This window comes from Esox lucius, chromosome 1 (assembly GCF_011004845.1).
Source record: "Esox lucius isolate fEsoLuc1 chromosome 1, fEsoLuc1.pri, whole genome shotgun sequence".
Classification (NCBI taxonomy): domain Eukaryota; kingdom Metazoa; phylum Chordata; class Actinopteri; order Esociformes; family Esocidae; genus Esox; species Esox lucius.
Genome location: NC_047569.1, coordinates 35,175,295 through 35,197,693, shown reverse-complemented (window position 1 = coordinate 35,197,693; position 22,399 = coordinate 35,175,295). Strand labels below are relative to the sequence as shown.

The 22,399-nt window shown below is 42.6% G+C and overlaps 2 protein-coding genes across 2 annotated transcripts; one reads left to right on the top strand and one right to left on the bottom strand.

Annotated features, from left to right (window-relative positions):
- Positions 1-267: 267 nt before the first annotated feature.
- med29 (mediator complex subunit 29) lies at positions 268-1,488 on the bottom strand. The gene is made up of 4 exons (XM_010871528.4): positions 1,313-1,488; positions 1,067-1,125; positions 901-985; positions 268-743 (listed from the first exon to the last, which is right to left on the bottom strand). Exons 1-4 carry the CDS (start codon positions 1,460-1,462, stop codon positions 516-518), a joined length of 522 nt encoding a protein of 173 aa, XP_010869830.1. The 5' UTR covers positions 1,463-1,488; the 3' UTR covers positions 268-515.
- A 1,025-nt stretch (positions 1,489-2,513) lies between these two features.
- On the top strand, positions 2,514-21,935 carry ppp2r1bb (protein phosphatase 2, regulatory subunit A, beta b). Its single transcript, XM_010871541.5, has 15 exons — positions 2,514-2,656; positions 3,525-3,615; positions 3,810-3,910; positions 4,288-4,520; positions 4,750-4,897; positions 5,466-5,621; positions 8,535-8,649; positions 8,773-8,843; positions 11,150-11,284; positions 14,882-15,055; positions 15,294-15,354; positions 19,688-19,842; positions 19,969-20,111; positions 20,367-20,458; positions 20,713-21,935. Exons 1-15 carry the CDS (start codon positions 2,579-2,581, stop codon positions 20,727-20,729), a joined length of 1,770 nt encoding a protein of 589 aa, XP_010869843.1. The 5' UTR covers positions 2,514-2,578; the 3' UTR covers positions 20,730-21,935.
- Positions 21,936-22,399: the final 464 nt, after the last annotated feature.

Sequence of the window (22,399 nt, the reverse complement as noted above, 5' to 3'; positions counted from 1 at the left end):
AGGTCTCTTTCTTGACTAAATGAGCACTGAGCTGACATAAACAAGAGGAGTGTGATGTATGTGAATCCTTCCGGGGACATCACCACGGGATAGATAAAGGAAAGGATACAACAGGATGTTCTTCCTGACTATTTGACCTTACGGGCCATCCAACCAAACGTCCTCTCATAAACATCTTGGTTACCTTACACTAGACATCTACATTTGTTATTCTTTGGCATGGACATTTTAATGACAAGGAACAGAAAATGTAATAGGGACAATTCATGTATTTAAAAAAAAACAACATTTATTATAAACACATGACAAATTGCCACACAGATTTTGCTGTTTGCTTTAAAAGTCACCAAGGTTAAACAGCATTTGTACTTCATTGACTCTGTCAACCTCTGGTGGACATATTAGGTCATGTCCTCTACTAACAAAACAATTGAATAATATTTACAGTTCAACAGTCCTTAAAAAAAACACAGAAAAACTAAAGTTCAGAAAAAAGTACAAAAATAAGTGTATTTCTACAATATTCCTTGTGGCTGGCCCTTTCCTGCGATTTTCTTGGAGCACTCCAATAGGGCATTGTGAATATCTTTGGCGCAGGAGATCTGTGACTTGATCATACTAAGATACTGGGAGTAGGACAGAGACTCTGTCTGTACAGTGTCTGGCTTGGTGGCTGTGGGAACCAGGTTGGGAGAGTGCTTGGCACTGTCAATGCTCTGAGACAGGCACTCATAGGCAAGCCGCTATGGGGTTAGAAGAAAAGCTACTCGTGAGCAGATGGCTACATTTGTGTAGTAATAAAAAGTGCTGAATGATTGTATTTTAGGAAACAATTCCCATGGAAACAGATGCAGGTGGTTTATTTGTGTGTGTGTGTGTGTGTGTGTGTGTGTGTCTCACCAAGCAGAGCTCCAGTTGATCACATAGGGCATAAAACTCTTCCAGGCTCTTGTCAAACCGCTGTACACTAGCATCGCTGCTCTTTCTGAAACACGAAGGCATTAGGAAAGTTTGCATATCCAGTTCCAGAAACTACCAGTCCGTGCATAAAAAGAAACATACTTACATGCCATTGTCAATTGATGTATTATGTCCCAAATTTAAAGAGGCAATCTTCATGACATTCTAGACAAAGATAATCTGTTTTAGTTATTATAGATTTGAAAAATACAATATTATATTGCATTAGAAAGCATTTCCACCAATTCCCTGTCCGTTACAATTATTGCTGTTTAATAAACCACTTTGTATTGCAGTCAAACCACTGACTAGACTGCTAATGTACAGCTCACGTAAACAAAACGTGATATACCTGGAGACTCTCTTTTAATTGTGGAATAAGCATTTTGAATCGATGAACAGGGTCAAAATCTTGCTGTTGACTCAATTGTTGTTGAAGTGTAGCAGCTTGCTGCATTCCACTTTGAGGAATCGGGCCACCAGGTTGTTGTTGCGCTGCCATTTTGGTGAACTCGCAAATCCAGCGAGAACTCTTACTAGATCATAAAGTGGTATAGAGGCCTCTAGTGGCCAAAAGGCCGTTTTAGCTTGGAATTTGCCTTTATCGTTGTTCCTTACCACAAACTGATAGAACCCACATATTTCTACAATTCATCTTAAATGTTGATTTTAAGCAATAATGTAACCCAACAATACTGTTAAACTAATGTCTAATCCCAAATTTAAATATGCACCTATTAGCGTTTTCTTGTTCCCATTTTATAATTTGGCCTGTGGAATTTTACTTTGCAGCAACACAATATAAGTTTGATGTATAGGTGCAGTAAAGGGGAATGGAAACAATTGTTGGAGTCGGAGATACCATTAACACCCACAAACTCTCAAAAAGTGGGTATATTTATATACTGTTACATTACATTAGTTATTGTTATATGACCACAGTGTGGTAGTCCAAAAGCAGTTTCTGCTGTGTAACATTTAGAAATTATATGTATCCAGTTTAGAAGAAGAGAAAAACTGACATGCCTTTTTCACAAGTCTGTGTGGTCCATGTTTATTTCTTAGCAATGAATACACTGTAGGCTTAAATAAATCTCATTGGTAATCCATTAATTCAGCATTAAAGTACTATATATAAACCAATCTTTAAGAGGTTGCAACTCTTTATAATTATTGATTCATAAATGAGATTTTGTATCAATTGAATATTTGGTAAGAACTTTTAACAGCAAAGCTGTCAAATTTTCTATGGCATAAATTAATGATAATTTTACTTACAAAGCGACATTTCTCAGAAAGGGGGGACAGAGCATGCAAACACCATTTCAGAGTTAGAGGTATGTCATATAAGTAAAAATTTCACATTGTTGCTATGTTTTAAATCAAAATTGGAAGTCTCAGAACCCAGATAAATACTTTAAAATGGTGGAATCCCTCAAAGGCGATGCCAAACAAAAGTCTACTCATAAAGGAAGCGTCCTCTGTTCAACTCTATGTGCCAGACCAAATCTCGCGCATTCCAAAATAAAAATCCGTAGAGAAGGAGGCCCCTGGTGGTGGTTTTTAGTAAGAAACCCCGTAGTGAATCGCCATTCGGTTACTGCAACACAAATCCAAAATGGCAGGAGCTGATGGAGACGATTCTCTCTACCCTATCGCCGTGCTCATTGATGAGCTTCGCAATGAAGATGTCCAGGTAATCACTCATTATTCGTTTAAAACATACGCATATATGATATATTGTATTTGTTGTTCTTTTTACTTGAACAGGCCTGTTTACAGTACGTATAGTTGCTGAACGTTAGCTTCCTAGCGTACCAACACATACCGAGGCCCTTTAGATTGTCGTACTGTTCGTCAAATCTCAGCCTGGCGCACCCATCCTCGCGTGTACAGTCAATGTTAACTATTAAGTAAATAACTTGCGTGGTCTACAGTAGCTTGTTTCTAGATTGCTTGCCTCAAATGGTAAATGTAACTTGTAGTTGGCAAGACTATAATTGCGCGCTATTAATAATCGTTATAAGGTAGTTAGCTATCGACGTTAGCCAACTACTACTAGCTCCAATTAGCCTATTTGGCTAGTCAACTTGCAGATACAGTAAGCCTCCAGGTTTGCTATTAACTGAAATGTGTCAGATAATTTACAACATATAGACGATTTGTGGTAAGAGATGCCGTCGATTGACATTATTATACATTTTCTAGGTGGCTAGTCATAACCATAAAGTTACTGTATGTTACGATCACGTTAACTAACTAGCTACGTGGTTTTGGCTAAAGCTAACGGCATTACTTCAGTTGGTTCTGTCAGTGTAGTCAACCTAATGCTGCACCTAGTAGTGAGATTATACATTTTTGTTCTAGTTAGTAGTTACTGACATGGTTAGTTATGTACTCGATCTTCAACTTGTTTTGCTGTCTCTGGAAAAAAAATTACAACAATACAATGAATGTGTTCTGTTGAAATGCAAGTCTTTCGGGTTGACCAAGCTAAACTGCTCAGATTGGTTGTATGGCTGATGGGTGTTTGTTATAATATTTACTGGTATTTGCTTTCTAAGCTGCGATTGAACAGCATCAAGAAACTGTCAACCATTGCATTGGCACTGGGAGTGGAGAGGACCCGCACTGAACTCCTCCCCTTCCTCACGGGTATGACCTCACTTTGAAAACTCAAGTTACAGACATGATTAGCCAAGACGACTTGTAACATGTAATCACATGTAATTCACAGGAGATTGCACAATTCAACATCCATTCTAGTACTTAGCAAGAAATGGTTCTGTGAATTGGTCTGTGAATAGTTTCTTCCCATGTTATTGATGTGTCAACCTGACCTTTTGTAGACACCATTTATGATGAGGATGAGGTGCTTCTTGCCTTGGCTGAGCAGCTGGGCAACTTCACCATGCTTGTTGGAGGCCCTGAATATGTTCACTGTCTTCTGGTATGTATTGGATTTAAAAGGAACTGTATCACTTAACATGTAGACTGTACAACACATTGTTTTAGGCATCATTTTGGCAACATCTATGGGGTAACTCAATATGAGTCCCCTATGCTACACCCTAAACCCAGGATGGTAAACTTTATATTATTGATAATACCGACCAACTGTTTTAGTAGTTTGGCTTATTGTGCATTGCGATACGTTGTCTACATCAATGATATGCATTTTAAATGAAACCCGTTTGCTAATGAACTTTTCAAATTTGAATCGGACAACTGACGAATAAAACATTGCAGTATGAATTTTAATCCACATCGCCCCCATCTCTGCTACACACCAACATGCCCGTTTATCTGACATCTCTTCGCCCACAGCCACCCCTGGAGAGCCTGGCTACCGTGGAGGAGACGGTAGTGCGGGACAAGGCGGTGGAGTCTCTACGTAAGATCTCCCAGGAGCACTCCCCCGTGGACCTGGAGGTGCACTTTGAGCCCTTGGTGAAGAGGCTGGCAAGTGGTGACTGGTTCACCTCCCGCACCTCCGCCTGTGGCCTGTTCAGCGTCTGCTATCCACGCGTGTCCAGCACTGTCAAGGCCGAAATTCGCCAGTGAGTAACTGCCCGGGTGGATGTAGCTTAAACGTATTAGCTACGGTCCCGGTGTGATTGAAACGCAGTCTGCTGTTATGCAAGGGCCCGCGTAAAATTGGCATACAAGGAGATGTTAGTTGAATACATTGTTTGTCCTCTGTCAGGGCTTCTGTGCCGCCACCTTCCAGTCTTGTGATGCCATGTGATTGCTACACTAGTTTTTTTCATTTTGGTGTGTTCTCTCCAGGCATTTCCGCACTCTGTGTTCCGATGACACTCCCATGGTCCGCCGGGCCGCTGCCTCCAAGCTGGGGGAGTTTGCCAAGGTCCTAGAGTTGGACTATGTCAAGAGTGACATCATTTCCCTCTTCACGGCACTGGCCTCTGACGAGCAGGTATATGCATGGACACTTAGATACGATTACACTGACCACTCTTTGTGACCTTGTGACACGGGCTGCCTAGAATTCTACCCTCCGATTTCTGAATCATCTAGCTGGTTCGCAGGGGGAATTATATGGCCATGGACAGTGTTGTTTAATAGGGCCATATGCATTTTAAAAGGTCATAGAACAAGCTTAATACCTTTAGTTGGTAGCCCAAACCGGGCCTGAACCTGGCCCGGCGACCGTCAATCCAGTGCCTCATCATTACACTGGTGTTTCCCAATGCTAGTTGTTGGGACCCAAGTGGGTGTGTGTTTTTTGCCCTTGCGCTCATACACCTGATTCAAACGCTGCCCTTACCTCTTGGTTGTGTCAGGCAAGTCTTTAACTTGAATTCGGTGTGTGTTCTGGGGCAGAAACGATAACGTGCACCCCTTTGGGTCATGAGGACCAGGATTTGGAGTTACACCAAGATATTTGGGCCGAAATGCAGTGTTCAGTTTTGTGCAGCTCTATTTTGTGTGAGAATGTAAATGAACTGGACCAGAATAATCAACAGGCATGTGTTCCCATGTAGGATTCAGTGCGCCTGCTGGCGGTTGAGGCGTGTGTGAGCATCGCTACGCTGCTGCCCCAGGAGGACCTGGAGACCCTGGTGATGCCCACCCTGCGCCAGGCTGCCGAGGACAAGTCTTGGAGGGTCCGCTACATGGTCGCCGACAAGTTTTCTGAGGTATGCCGTTTGGGAACAGCGATTTACTGCATGTAGCTATTCCCTATGGAATGGAAGCCCAATTGATGTTAGTGGACCTGTTTAGATGGTTGACGTCTTTCAGATCCAGCAGTTGTTAGTCAGAACCCCTGGTATTGGACCCTGGTCTCCGGTGGGCCCTGGTATTGGACCCTGGTCTCCGGTGGGCCCTGGTATTGGACCCTGGTATTATTCAAAGCAGATAATATTCCCACAGTTTTATATCAAAATATAATAGAATTTATAATGTGGATTTGAATAGGAGTTTTTACAATTATAGGCTAAATGAATGCCTTGTGTTGCGGTCGACTCTGATGTTTAAACACATCACTATGCACAAAGTGCTTGCTTGCAGATATAAAATTAATAACATATTGGGGTAAAAACTTTTTTTTCCACATTGAGTTTCCTTTTAACACACAACAGCTATTCATAAATATGTTCAAAATATTGCTACTGTAACAGACTCATTTTTACTATGACGTTTTTACTGGGCCTGGACATCATTATTTCAAATGAAAACATTAAGCTTAGTAGACTTCACTTACCAGCCCTAATTAAATGTGAGCAGTGATGCTGTGGCTTGGGTCAAAGTATTTGGTCGAACTCTGGTGAAAGGTTGACGTTCTCAGAATGTCACAGATGGGAGTCAGTGAAACTGTTTCTTAGGCGATATTTTGTTCAATGTGAAGAGGGAAAAGGTCTGCTCACAGATGAATGTTGACCCAAATAAACTGAGAGGGAGCTGCCGATGACGAACGCGCAGCGTGTCATCACACTGCATTTCTATCCGCTTGTTGGTCGGCGGGTGCTTTATTCACATCAACTGTGATATCATTTCCATGTCGTTCTCCGTATGTTTGAAATGGTGGCAGTCAGTCTGCTTTTAGTTTTGCAATTACATCCATTTATTTACACATTGTCAGAAACTTTTGCATTGGTGTAAGTGTCCATTACCCTGCACAGGGACAAAGTGTGTAGCATGTTTTCCAGTTGAATCTTGCGCAAACGAAGCTTCGTCAAACGGAAGCTTTAATGCTTGCATGCGTTTGTGACACACTAGCATTTGTCTCTTGTGAGCTGGCATTGAGTGCATTTAGATGCCTGTTACGTCAGCCATTAATCCATGGTCTGCTACCCATTCTGGGTCTGAGGGCTCATCTGGTGGTTGTTGCCGTACCACGACTGAGCCAACGAACGCAGAGGTAGGCCATTGTCGGCCTCAATTTGAACAAATACAGTTCAGTTTTTGCAACTGTGCCTGTGGCATTCTCCCTTTTAATGACTTTTGAGCACAGGGCCTCCTGGTGTACTATGCAGTGAAGTCTGACTGCATGACCCCGCCCCACCTCGCTCACATCGAGATTGCTCGTCTTTTCTGTGCACCGGTCATAGCTGGAGCCCCATCTGTAGTCGCGCCACAACTTTTGTCATGGTAGTTCAACTTGTTTAATGGCCTGGGATACCGGCAAAAATATCCACCCCTCTTATAGTTCCTGTCATGCTTTGAAGCCCCTCTGTTACCCAAAAAATCACATACCCCCCCGCCGTGTCATATCCATGGTCTCATCGCACGCAGTTGAATAGAAGTCACATTTCTTTGTGTTTTCTAAGACTCTTGATGTTTGCCAACAAGTCCTCAATCCTCCGTGCAACAGTGTTTCTAGCAACACTCTATCTCCTGTTTTTTCTCCGGGAGTATAATATCTGCCACTGTAGGGAGGCGTTGCTCGATTAACTCCCCCCTCCATCAATGGTTTTCAGTCTGCTGCATCATAGCTTGCGCTTGTGGCTCTCTCCTGGGCATTGTTCGCACATTACCTTGTTGAATGGATAGGGTAGTTTCAGACTGCTTCATGTCTTCCAGTCTCTGTCCCCGTATATGAGATACTTGTTTATGCTTTGTGTCATAGTCTTCATGTTGTAGATCTTAATTACATGTGCTGTTTCATGGCAAATAAGACCTTTTCCTAGGGATTTGATGAAAAAGTTGTCACACTACCACCTGTTGAAATTGCTGGCCCTTACTGTCAACCTTTTTTTTTTTTTTTTTTTTTTTCTGACGTGGCAATGATTAAAATGAGTTGCTAGTCTAGCTACAACACATGCACTATCTACTTTCTACAACAAAGTTAATTAGCTAGCTAAATTCGTGACTGTGACAGCTAGCTACAGCTCGACCGAATAAATGACTTGTCAAAATGACGAGTGGTCAATGTTAGCACACAGATTCTCTAGAACCGACAGAATGGGCCACATTCAACAACTTTTCTAACCGTGTCTCCGGCCTTGCAATTGGACCAGACCTGATTTCTCCCACTATTATGGACAATGGGTAGCAGGATTGAATAGCTGGGCAGTTATGTGATAATTACATTGTCTGAATTCTTACAATGCGCATATCTTCATTGCCTCCTTCAGTACACGAACCCACTGATTGATTGGTTTGCCATGTACCTTAAGAGATCTTTGGTGGGAGTTAAACATTTTAACAGCTGCCAGACAACCGCAGTTGTCACCTAAAAGGTGTTTTGTTGCTTTCCCCTTCACTGTTATAGCTTTTGGTAGCCTCTGTTCCCAACCTGGAATCCCATTAGTTAAGTGTTTCGGTCAGCAAATCGTGGTGCCAGGTTGGGCGGGATAATGTCTGAGCCGTAGATGGCTGTACCTAGCGCTCTGCTGGATGTTTATCACTGCGTCCCTAGTCTGTGGTAGAAGTCCACTCGGCCTGTATAACGGCTGAATTGCAACCTCCACTCCAATTAAAAACCTGGCATATTCCATTTGTGCCCCGCCCCTTTCTGCCGTGGACTTAGTCCATTAGTTTGGTATTGGTTGGAGTCTCACAAAGGTGTTGCCTTGGATGCTAATTGTCATGTCGCCGTGAATCCACAGCTCCAGAAGGCAGTGGGACCGGAGATCACCAAGAATGACCTAGTTCCAGCTTTCCAGAACCTGCTGAAGGACTGTGAGGCAGAGGTCCGTGCTGCCGCAGCCAACAAGGTCAAAGGTGAGTGTGTGTCTGCCAGGGATTGTATGTCTCTGTAGATCGTAGATGAACCGAGAGAATGAGAAGCTTTTACAAGTCAGATCCAAGTTGGTTTGTTTATTTACACTAAGTTTCTGTTCTTAGAGTTTTGTGAAAACCTCCCAGAAGACAGCCGAGAAACCATCATCATGACTCACATCCTGCCCTGTGTCAAGGTATTGGACTGGTGGCTGTTCATTTTCATCCCTTTTTCTGCTCACTTTCTGTGTTTATTTCTTCGACCTGTACATTCTTTACTTGATTGAAGTTACTCTGAATGCCAGTGACTCATGAAGGTTCTTTTTCTAGCTTTTGTGCTTCAGGCAAATAGGCATTTGTTTTTGTCAAGAGATGAACCCAAGTTAAAGGAACAGTTTGGGATTTTGGCAGTAAGGCCTGTTATCTACTTCCACAGCCTCAGTGTAACTTGTTGTATACCAATTTTATCTTTGTGCGATTGTAATGTTTGTACAATTGTTAACTAGAATTCACTGCAGGTGAACTACTAGCAAAACAAGCTTCAGTAGCAACGTTATAGTAAGCCGAATATAAAACTGTTTACATTTATGTTGCAATGGCTGAACGGCACCGGCAAGGAACAGTTTGATTGGAGTCATTGTTTTCATTATGTGTACTGTATAGCTGTTTGCTAGCCATCTACAGTAATCTTTCTAATTTAACGCGTTGAATGTAGTGTAGTGACCCGGTTATCTGTTGTTGGTTTGAATGTCAGCTTGTGTAGAGAATTCGTTTCAAGATCCACGGAGTTTCGATTGGTTTAACAATGCAGAAGTAAACAGACTCACATGATAGGTGTGTGAAAATGTGGTAAAATAGGGTAGTGATTAAAAACACTCTGTCACATAGGAAACCGCAGATCGAATCCAACCAGGAACAACATTCATCCCTTCTAATCGTGGGCCGGCAGAACTAGGCTTGCCTGGTTCTCTTTGTTGTCATATCCAAAATACAAAATATGTTCAGAAGTGCAAATACTTGCCATCACTGTATATTTTCGGACTATTACAAATCCGTGCCTAATATATAGTGTGTCAACTGAGCTCTTCAACTGATTAAACTGTTCTGAAAACCTGCTTTATGTAAGACATGATGCTGTGCTTTGTAGGTTGAGATGTCCTTTGGACAGCAGGTGGCACTGTTGTGTTTTCCGGTTTCCCTCCAAACAAGTCATACTTGCTGCTTATGTTAGAACTCACTAAGCAGGTTTCCATTGACTCAGGTTTGTTCGGCATAAACTATGTCGACAACACTGGGATGTGTAATGGAAGCAGGAACTATCAGAGAAATGTTCTTAAGATGGAAAACATCTGTTTCGCTGGATTTGACTGGATTCTGTTTGACATTCATTTTTGTGTAATTTTATTGTGAGAAATTTTGGAAAGTGTTTAGAAAAAAATGAGAGAATGTTGGCCACGTGAAATTGAAATACTTAGAAATAATGCTGACTATGATTTAAATCACCGCATATTTTCAAATAGAATTAAATTTTGTTTGCTGGACAAGGATTGTCCCGACATTCAAGAATGTCTGAATTGCTTCTCCTGTCTTTTCTGGTTTGCTTGACACAGGTTCTATGATTCAATTATCTCAAATATCCAGACATGCATTTACCGCGGTGCTGTGTTGGCACGTGGGATTATTAGAAGGGTCCAAATGCATTGTGAATTCTGGCATTCTATCCATACTGGCTTTTGCAGGCTGACAAAGGAAAAAAAAGTCAACAGGCCATGTAATGTAGACAAATTGTGAATGACTACATTTTACATTTGCTTTTAGGTGAGGTGTTAATAGCTCTTACGGGAATGCATCATAGCAGGCACTTGTCTATTTTCTTTGCACACTTTCTGAACATGAACAGAGAATCTGTTTGAGGGAATGGCAAACTGGGTAGTGGATCCTGGGTTGAATTGATGTTCCATTTTGTTTGAAGAGGATCTTGTTTGAATAATATATGTATCCCTATTTGTATGCGCCTGCTTTCTGAGATACAAGTACAGTTGTAGCATATGCACTCTTTAGTTTAATCCCAAGGCCTGCGTTGTTAAATGCAAATGTAACAGAAATGCATTGTTTGCTAGTTGCTTCGATTTAAAAACCTTCCCCAAGAAATGGCAAACTATTTTAGAAAAGCATTCAAGGGACAGTATTCTAAATATTGCTACCCAGTGGAACTGTTCAGTGAAGCCGAGTGGGCAGCTTACTGACATGTGGACTTGCCTGGTTACGTAAAGCTAAAGTAAAAAGGCATACCGATGGAGGGAGAGCAGTAGTGCTTCTGTGACTTGTTTACAAGGCCACTTTTCTACTAAGGCAAATGTCAACTTAGAAATAATATTGCTTCACAGGACACAAAATCACAAAAACTCCCCCCTATTTGAGAAGCTCCGATTTGCTGTCAATTTCCACTGCACTGTTTATATCTGTGTTTTACAAAGCTCCCTCTTTGTCCCTCCTTTAACAGGAACTGGTGTCTGACACCAACCAGCATGTTAAGTCTGCCCTGGCCTCTGTCATCATGGGCCTCTCCACCATCCTGGGAAAAGACAACACGGTCGAGCATCTGCTGCCTCTGTTCCTGGCCCAGCTCAAGGACGAGGTAAGCATTTAGTTACTGCCAGTGATATCGAACATGCGAAGTGGCTCTACTGTTTATCTATGACTGAGGTTTATCTATCTCCCACAGTGCTATTGGTGCTATTAACACCCTTCTGTGAGAATTTCTATTTTTTCTTGTCAGCTACTAGACCTCTTGATGTCTGTGTGTTTTATGGTTTAATTCTAAAATCATCCCCATGGTTCTCTTTAAAGAATGTAAGTAGTTCTGTGCCATCAGGTAAAACTGCTGTTCTCAACTGGATTTCCTTTGGCGCCCAAATTTGAAATGCTTAATTGAACCGTCTTGCTCCTAGCAAGCTTTTCATGCAACTTAAATCCGTGAACAACTTTTCCGCGTAAGCCTTCTCAGATGTTGTTTTAGAACCTTAGCCATCATGTCCAACTGGCCTCGCCACCGCTTTAGCTATATTCACACTAGCCGTGGGCTTCTACATCTGCCTTCATCTGCTGGACTGTGGGACCAGCCACCCAAATATGACTGAAACCATCCAAGTGCTCGTCGTCACCAGGGTCTTGACATGACTGCAGTTTCAGGTCATAAGAGAGTGTGACACGCTTAGAAGTCCAGTCATTACGCAAGTGGGCAAATACTCACCTTGGAAGGCCGGGGGTGTTCTGGGGAAGTGTTCTCTTCAGCTGAACCGGGCAGATCTGGTGTGGGTGAGCAGTTTGCTGACGTCAACGCGGGGAACCGCGCGGCGTGTTGGGTTATGGCCTGGCATATATGGATAATGAACACAATTGCCTTTTGTCCGTGGTGATTTCGTTGTACAAAGATACCGCGCTGAGCCATTCATCCTCCATGGGAGTCACCCCAACACGTTAAGACGTTAAGTGTTCTGGATGACGTTCCCGGGTTGGTGCGTATGTGCACCTTTTTCCCGTTGCCTCTGATCTCTAGCAGCTTTGAACAGCCATTGAAGAGACGTGTGGCAGCGTCACACAGGCCACAACCAACAGCCCGATCGACTTTATGCCAAGGAGGTCACACCAGCTACCCACGTTGTCCCTGAGGAGGACTGGTATCCCCAATATCTCCGTTACGTTGCCCTGGATAACTTGAAGACTCATCCGTGTTGAGTCCAACTGTACGTCATCCTGCCTTTCCCTCTGCAATGTCCAATGACTTTGGTTCAAGCCCTTCCTCCACACAGCTACGTGTGCACCCCAGCTCCTATTAACGGCCCTGCCTGGGAAAAGCTGGCCAGGATGGGAGACAAACCAAACTGTAGGAAAGCAGCCGTTCTTGCCAAATCCTGACCGCTTGATCGCATTTAAAATGGACAGGATATACAGTGATACTGATGAGACACGCCGGGTTTTGAGGGCAAGGGTTGCGGCATGAAGGGTGTTTTATTTATTTAGGAATTTATTGTGGATTCTTAAACAATTTGGAAGTGGGGAAGGGTGATAATTCACTTCAAATGCCCTCTGATGGGATCTGTGCCACTCCGTCTGTCCAGTTCTGAATTGTATTTCACTAATTGCTCTTTTGAGCGATCAGCTTGAATATGTGATTTGTCAGAAAACCATCTTTCTAATGTTTTTCCTGCTAATAGGTTATGTTGACCATTGGAAAAACAAAATTACAATGATGAGTGGGTTAGTTGCTGTTTGTTCCTTTTTTATGTATATTGATCTTATAATGCATTAGATTATAAAAAATAGCGGCTATCGGCCTAGACGTTAGTTTCAAACCTCTGTTTCTAATTACCACCACTGTTACAAAATCCTGGTAGACCGCTTCTACCTTAAATGCGCGTGTGTGTGTGTGTAAATTTACTGTATTACTGCAGTGAAACTGAGTAGATGATTCACTGACGATTTAGATGCTCTTTATTTGACAGCCTTCTCATTAAGATGTTCTATTTCGCCTTGCAACCAAAGCTGATTTGACAGAACTTGTCTTGAAAGCTTGCTGTCAGAATGAACCACCTTGAAGTGGTAAAAATAAACTAGAATGACTCCGATATTGAAACTGTGTATTGATGTTAATGATTAATCGAAGGGCTTTTAATTGTTGATAACAATTTTGTCGACGTCCATTTATTTGATCGACACCGACAGTTTAGTATTAATTGAGAACGCGATGTCACTAGTTGGGCGGGGAACCCTCTGAATGATCTACAGCGGTATAATCCAATGAAAGATTAAGCAAGCAAATATAAGCGTGGCTTGTGATCATTTTGATGAGAAATTATTGTTCCCTGCAAATAACGACTACCCCAAGTATTACTTCACAGACAAACCTCGTCCTCTCAAACGACCATTACGTCGATGTTCACTAGAAATAACCGTAATCAACGGGCAGAGGATAGCATGAGATTTGCCAGGTAAAGATTAAAGGTGTGATGCCAATAAATATTATTGACGAAGGGTTTTTGCACTTAATGAATTGGGTTGAACCCGGGATGTACCGGTCCATTGCGAGGCACAGTCACCCGGAGTCTGGAAAGGCGCTACTGAGACAGTAACTTTCTGCGGGATATTCTACCCCCACTGGATGGAAATCCAACGGACTGGTGGAAGGTCGGATAAATGAAGATTCCCTCGGCAATACACGCGCATCCCAGCGACCTTCGTGCTGTCCAAGCGGGTGTTTTTCACCTGCTGGACTAACCCTACACAACATGAGCTTTCTACTCGCCCCTGAGCATTTTTGAAAAGAATACTCTTGCTTGGAAACCAGATCGGCTTGCTGTAGTTTAGTAATCGAAGTCCCAAGTTTCTTGTTTTTGCAGATCGTTTATTTTTTTATGTTGTACAAACTAGTCATGGTATATACACAGACCTCATTTAAATGTAGTAGGCAAACTCATCCAAAAAATGGTGAGTCTGATTGTCGATAATGGAAAAGCCTTAATTTGCAGCACTACTGTGTATTCTGATCAGAATTGGATTGTTGTCCTGGACACAATTTGCAGTTTAGCCTGTTTCTGGTGTGTGTTCACAAGGGTTCTATTGCATTTTCAGCCAGCAGCTGACTTTGATACCACAAGATCACAACTGTGGATGACAAAGTGCAAATTAGTAGCTTGTACAAATGTTTGAGATTCCTTGCTTAAAAAAAATCAGCTATAACAAGATTTTATCTAAAGAAAATCATAAAGTCATTGTGTATCACCTGAATATGTGCCACTGTGTGTGCAAGGAAAAATCTGACAAAGTAGATATTGTCTAGCCTGGCTAGTTATCTTTGTCGCAAAACAATGGCCTAACTTCCTACTGGCACTTGACTATGTGGCAGTGTTTTCTAGGGAGTGAAGGCTGGCTAACTGTTCCCCAGGAGAGTTAAATGTTCAGGGGAGACTCATGTACTCCAGATCACTGTTGGCTAAGTGACTTTTCAGTTTTGTATTTCAAGAGGCTTGAATTGTATTTTTTTTCAATATTTCATTCATGGGTACATTTTGCAGATTCCCGTTGTGCAAAGGCTTTGACTCTTACTCCAGAAGATCCCTAACACGAGGAGTCCAAATGGCGATAAATACTTGATTTGTATTTTCCCCCCGGACTCTTCCTGGGGATCCCTCCTGGTCTCAACTTGTTGTTCTTGCTCCTCTCCCGCCTCCTTCAGTGCCCTGAGGTTCGTCTGAACATCATCTCCAACCTGGACTGTGTCAACGAGGTGATCGGCATCCGTCAGCTCTCCCAGTCCCTGCTGCCCGCCATCGTGGAGCTGGCTGAGGATGCCAAGTGGCGGGTGCGCCTGGCCATCATCGAGTACATGCCCCTGTTGGCCGGGCAGCTGGTTAGTACCCAGAGGCCTGCTCGTCGGCGCCCTTTTGCGACCCTGAGTCGCTGTGACGTGTGCGAATAACTGATGCAGATTTTTTTGCCTATTTTTTATTTATTTTTGCGAGCTTTACTGTTTGTTTGAATCGATTTGGAATGCTTTTCTCTTATACCGTTGCCTGTACTGTAATGTTTGTTTGGATTGGACGGGGGCGATGGTCTAAAAGCTTCTTGTCCTCATCTGCCGTCTCTAGGGAGTGGAGTTCTTTGATGAGAAGCTGAACACTCTCTGCATGGCGTGGCTCATTGACCACGGTAAGACAAACGCAACTATCCCTCTCTTTTCTCCAATGCTTTTGTCCTCCTCGCATGGTAAGCCGGGATGTGACCTTGGTCTGTTCAGAGCGGTCGGCTGCCGTGTTCCGCACATTGACCAGTCTGCAGGACTGGGGTGGATCACTTCCCAGACTGACCACATCCCATGCTGCTCTAAGCCAACTGTGCTGCTTCTGTAACCCCTGGGATGTATTCATTGCGCCAAATTTTTTTCTTTTCTTTTTTTTTTTTTGCAAAATGTTTCTACCACAGAAGCAAACAAAAACTGGGAGGGATAATTTGTCAAATGATTTTCTTTTTGGACAAATTTGATTTATTCTGTTTACTTCTGTCTTGTTTGGTGAAGTTGAACCATTTTTTCCCTAACCACTGTGGTTTCTATGATCGTCGTGGAACTGTGGCACCACCAGGGCATCCACATTTTTTCATTTCTTCTGTGTGTTTCTTAACCATTTATTAACTGGTTACGAAATGTTAGATTTTCTTGGAGTAAAATCACTTGACTGATCAAATGTCAGCATTTTTCATAAACCTCTTAATGAAATGTAGGCTAATAGCAAGCCTGTCATCTCATGGCCAAAATTATCTTATTTTGATCAGTAACTTCTGTAATGGAGCAGTAATCCTGATAGGCAGCATTCTGTTGTTAAACATTAATCAGAAAGCCGGTTCCTACAACACACCTGATGTGAGCGGGTGCGGAGGTGTCAGAGGTGAAAGTCCTCATTACACATGTGATGAAAGGGAATCTAATGACGTAAATCACCGAAATATTTTACAAGTTCAACTGACTGCATGTAATGTGTGGGCTTTTGTATTTGAACTATTACAACACAATTTCCTCATCTATCACCTTAAAGTGTGAGGGCTCACATTTTAACTAAACACATTTAATGCATACTTGATGCTTATTTGGTAGCCAACTTTTTTTGTTTTTAAACAATTTATTTTTTTGAAAACCAATAAAACAGGTTAGAAATTGCTGGCTTCAATGGTCCAAGGAAGTCTTAAATAGTTCCCCACATTTCGAGGTTGGATTTTGACTGGGATACTTGTTAATTAAAACGCTTCATAATATTAAGTATAACATTCAGCTTATATGGTCACTTGCTGCCTACAACTCATTGCATATAGTGGTGGGTGAGTTGTTGTTTGCCTACCGTTGAATGGTTTGTGCTTCAACTACGCACGTTAGAATATTTTTTTGTAAATATGTTTTTGATGCATAATTGTATATAAGATGGTTGCGCAATCACTGGACTTCAAAGCATTACTACAGCTGCAACTAAACATTTGAAGAGCTGAGTTCTCAGGCTGTCCATGAAACAGTTATTTTTCTTCTCGCTGTCATCAGGCTTTGTATGGTGTGGAATTATAAACATGACGATCAATGAAAATACATGCTCAACAATTTCGTCCACTAGCTGTCCATGTTAACCTGTAAGCTGGCAGCTAACTGACAAATGGTTATCTGGTCAAATCTTTAGTCCCCACCTACGTCTCTTGAATAAAATACAAACTAGTTGCTGTCAGGTTAATTCCAACTACATGTGAAGTTGCTGGGGCAAAGATGGCGTAGCCTAGCATTGCAAAACCATGTTGGTTTGGTGCGTCTCTTGCTTGATCAGTTTGAGGTACTGTTTGGAATCCTTAACATGTACTGACTATGACAAAATATATCAGCAAATTCATATTAAAGCATTTTAGGTTGGGATAGCCTAAATGTGAAACAATATAAAGAAAATTACATGAATGTGGTATTGTTAGTATTCCTTTGAAGAAATCTCATAGCAAAAATCAAATTTAAGTCCATGGGAGTTTGAAATGTCAAGTTCAATATAAAACAAATAGGAGATTAAAATTGGATGCAAGTAACTTGGTCCTGAATGCACTGAACATTTTAATGTTTGAACAGTATCTCTGGCCTAAACGCTATGGGAGGTGTTGCATGCTAAATAAAAGGAGCAATAGTTTGAAGATTAAAACTGCACCCTGTTTTGCAAGCCTCGGTAATTGGTGCATTTCACAAGTGGCTAATTTGCAACTGCCTTCAACCACTGTCACGTGTTTCCCTACCAACTGCTGATTGGCCAAATCCTGGGTTGATTTCACGAGAGTTCTCCATCCTGTTTTTATTTATTTCGAGCAATAAATGAAACCGGCCCTAGAGACTTGGTCGTGTTTTGAGTACAGCTTGTTTGAGAAAGAGGGAGACGTGTCAAACTGCAGCTCTCCCCCCCCCCCCCCCTTCCCCTCCCCCCCAGCCTCAAGGCAGTGCCAGTGACTACGGTCTGATAAGAACCCAGTGACTGGGACTGGGAGAGGCAAAGGGAAATTCTCTCCTCCTAATTGCTCCTCTCAGTCTGGATAGAATGGAGAATGGGTTCCACTGCATCGGTTCTGTCCTGTACGTGTTACTGTTTTACTAATCGCCACAGGGCTCTAGTCAGCACTTAAATATAGTTAGCAGGGTGCGTTTGGTACCCAAGCTACGCTGTAGCACAGCCCGGTGGCCGGGTCTGTCTTTTCATTGCTGTTATGTTAGTTTAATGTCAGCGTTTAAGAATCCCTAAAATACCTGTGCAGCGATTGTGTACTGTGCCAGGTGACGTGCACGCTTACTGCTGAACGGTTTTAACTGGGTTTGCATTTTAAAGGCCTGCAGCTTCCAGTTAGGGTTAAGCCACACTACACTGTGGTGGGGAAGGACGTCCGCAACCTCTTCAGCCTCAGGCGGTTGATTTACGTTTGTCCCCTAGCATGCTGAGACATTCTGCTGCCTCACAACCGGGGAGGGGATGAGAGAAGAGAATCCTTCTAACCCTCTTGAAGGTTTTTTGGGGCGGGGGGGATCCTGTAGGGGTTATTCATGTCAAGTCTGGGCAAATCCCCTGTGAGTTTCCCTCAGTCTAGAAAGTAAATCTAATGTTCTGTGACAAATGTCTGGAGGCTCCCCCACAGTTTCAATTTAAATAACCTAATAAGATCTTAGCATCATTTTCGGTTTGGTCTAGTTCAATTGATTGTAAAAGTGTGCGCGCACAGACGGACACATACGGTCACAGACAGGTTTTAATGTGTCGTTGTGGCTCCTCCGGTTAATGGGGTTAATTTCCAACGGTCTCATTATGGATGTATGAGGAGACAAAGGGTCATGTAGAGGTTGAGATGCTGGCTCCACGGTCCTGTGACTGGTGTTCTGCCGCTGCTTTGCCGGGTTGGAAGTCGCCACTGACAAGGTGAACTCACGGTGACCGAGGCTATTTCTTTGGAAGACAGTGTCTTTTTCTTGTTTGGTTCTGTCATGGAATTGTAGATGATGAATATTATAAGTGATGACAGTTACTGTATAAATGTTTCGATTAGTTTTTTGCTATGATTTAATAAAAGTGTCTTGGACACGGTGGACGTTGTCATACTCTTGAGCATTAGTTACAGTTGTCATACAGATCTACTGTCCACATGTCCCTATGAACGAGCGCACACTGTTTTGGACAAAGGGCCAGAAGTGTTACATCACAGAATATGCCCTCGTCCCACATCTTACATAAGCACAGCTGAGATGGAGGACGTGACTACAGAGGTTGACCCAGGGAAAGGGACACCACACTCACATAGTCATCGTATCACATTCACATCACTCCTATTAATTCACATTAGCAATGGAGCTGTATCAGGCTGTAATACGTCCACATGCCTAGACTGGAGTGGGATCTCAGATCAGTTAGTAACTACCTAGGCTAGCCGACATGTGTTCTCGCAAAATGTGCATTCTGGCTGTGGCTCAGCATAGAATGAGCTGTTGCTGAGAATGAATTTACTCTGGGACTGAGAACTAATGGAAGTTTGTGGGTTTTGTGGGCTTACTGGCTGCTGTTTACATGCCTTGGAATTGATTTCAGATGAAGTATGATTGTAAATTCAAGTTTTTCTGTGAAGGGGAGGGAGAAATGTTATCTTGTGACATAGCTCTCACGCTAGCTAGACCCATCTCTCCCTGTGTGAGAGAGCTGCTAGCTTAGACTGTGACTCAGGGATTTATTAACCCTTATTTTTTTATATTTTCTGTTTTTGTCTTGATATATAGATATAGATATATAGATATATAGATATAGATATAAAAAAAAAAATCTGGTTGAGGTTTAGTTAAGTGTTTGTAATTTAAGTGGGGTTTTTCAAATTCCCTAATTTCTCAAAGAAAGATTTATTGCTTTCCTTTGCCAACTTTATGGTGGTTTAGTCCTAGAAGTTAGAATTATGCTTAGCATTTATCTAGTTTTACAACCCAAGCGCGTGCGTTTGTTATCCCCAGTTTACGCTATCCGTGAAGCGGCCACCTGTAACCTAATGAAGCTAGTGGAGAAGTTTGGAGCGGAGTGGGCCCAGAACACCATCGTGCCCAAGGTGCTCGGCATGGCCAACGACCCCAACTATCTACACAGGATGACCACGCTCTTCTGCATTAATGTGAGTCTGTTCTCCTGACCGCGCCTGCACCCTCCGTGTCTGCAGAGTAAGTCAACCACGCGTCCATGTCATTTATGGCTGATGCATATTTGTCAATGCACCCCCCCCCCTTGTCACCCACTCCAGTCTCTGTCTGAGGCCTGTGGTCAGGAGATTACAACTAAACAGATGCTCCCCGTTGTCCTGAAGATGTCTAACGACCAGGTTGCCAATGTGCGTTTCAACGTGGCCAAGTCCCTCCAGAAAATTGGCCCAGTCCTTGACAGCAGGTATGTCCCTTTTCTCCCAACCCCAAAGCCCTGGTTCCCATTCAGGCCTCCCTTTCTAGATTATAGTCTGCATCACAGCCTTTTCACAATGCAAAGAAAACCCATATTTTAGAAGCGCAGGACCAGTGAGGATGCTTTGTTTTAGTTGTACCATTGCAATGTTTGTTCTTTGCTCACTGAACCGGATGTTTGTCTCCTGGCTCCACTAATCCAATGTGATTGTGTCCTGTATGAACATGTCTTGCTGTTCCTTAGTGCCCTTCAGACAGAGGTGAAACCAGTCCTGGAGAAACTAGCCACAGACACCGATATGGATGTTAAGTACTTTGCTCAGGAAGCTATAAGTGGTGAGTTTAGTTCCATTAATGTCCTTACTGAATGAAGTTGCCTTACCAGGACATCAGTCCATTAAGCGCATGTTGTGGAAGATGGAAGTATCCTGCGTAGAGCTGCTGAGGCCTTGTTCTATATTTCAGATTGAAGTGTACATTTTGTAAAACAAATATATCAGTGGTATTGGCTCCTCTTCAATATATTTGTATGAGAATTCATGCCTGCTGGATGTTTCTCTAATGTGATTGTCTTCTGACTCTCCATCTAGTTCTGGCCCTGGCATAAACCGGCCCCAGCTTGGCTATCCAGAGGAAACAACCCAAGATCACATTGCAAACTCTTTTCACAATATATTTATTGATGTTCAAGAACAACTGGTGATGTATAGAGAATTAACCGAGCCTGTTTGCATCTAGTTTCCTTTTTCTTTTCTATTTTTCTTTTTTTTTTACCGTCAGTGATAGTGTCCAAGAAAAGCGCAGGCTTCTGATTTCCCTTTGCTGTAAATCTTTTGCTTCTCCAAACGTAATGAAACGTATGTTATGCAGCGCATGGCGACCAGTGTGGCTAGGATAGCATTGCTGATCTGACCCGCACATTCCTCCCCCACACACCTAGTCACTGACTGTAACATTAGCCATTAGCACGGCCCCTTCTCGCTGCTACATTTCTCTGTACACAGCACCCGGGACACGCTGGTCAGCTCTTGGTGGCCTGTTCAAGTGCTACGCAAGCTACTGCTACAACAGATGGTCTTGGAAGGCTGTTTTGTATGCTTACATGTGCTTGGTCCTGTCCAGGGATGTTTCTCACGTAATCATACAAGTGGTCGTAGAGCACCTCGTGTTCTTGGTCCTGTGCAGGTGTTGTTCTGTAGTCAATAAGATTCGGTTTAATTTGTCTGAGAAATGAGAAGCCCGCACCCAATGTTTTGTCTAGACTTGATTGGGGACCACCATGAGAGTGTTGTGCGTATTTGCATTTGTCAGTGTAGTAGATGCGTTTGTGTTCAGTATATCACTGGCTTTTGATTTTCTCGTTCATTTGACACGTTGGGGGGGGGGGGTGGGTGCGGGTTTAGTCCGCCATCTTTCTCGCTATATTGCTCTTACTCTTCGTGCCAATGATTTTGATGAGCAATGTTTGTTTTTTATGAACTCGTAAGTTTAACCCTTCATTAGCCTCTTTTTATTTCAAGATACGGCATCACTCACACATTGTCGATTCGACTAGACTGACCACTGTAGCTATGGATGGGGCACAGAGGATTCCGCTACATGTTTTACGGGATGAGAATAGAAAGAGTGAATGTGAATGAGAATTTAGTCTCTTACAGTGTAGTCAAAAGAAGCCTTTCATTCCCTCAGCTGTTTCCCTACCAGTTTTTCATCAGTCTCTGCGAGGAATAAACCTTGATTGTTATTGAATTCTCCTCACAGTTGGAATGCTGTATTGTATCTTGAACTGAATAAAGTAATTCAAAGGTTTCAAGTTGGTTTACCTACAAATGTTTTACTCTAGGAAGAAAATGAAGATGTCTTTATTGCATTCCCCAGAGTTGGTTGAAGAATATTGTTGGTTAACCCTGAATTCAAGTGTAGTGTAATTGGTCAGATTTACAGCCTCTCCATGTCATATTTGGCAACCAAATTACACCAGAACACTCAAATTAGTGTCCACCTGTGCACAATTATTGCACAGGATAGTCCCAGCTTGCAAACTAATCATTAAATTAGGTGAGTGACAACCGATTCGATCCAATAAAAATGGGGCTGTGCATCTTCCTGAAGTAGGCTGCTGTGCACCTGAACCTTGTTAAACCTGAGGTGTTAATTCCCAGGTCGGCCTTTGTTGTTTGGGAACGATAGGCTGACTTATGTTCTTAAAATAACATAATGATACAATGCAGAATTACTATGATTGAGTTGGGTTAATATCTAAGGGTGATTTTGCAG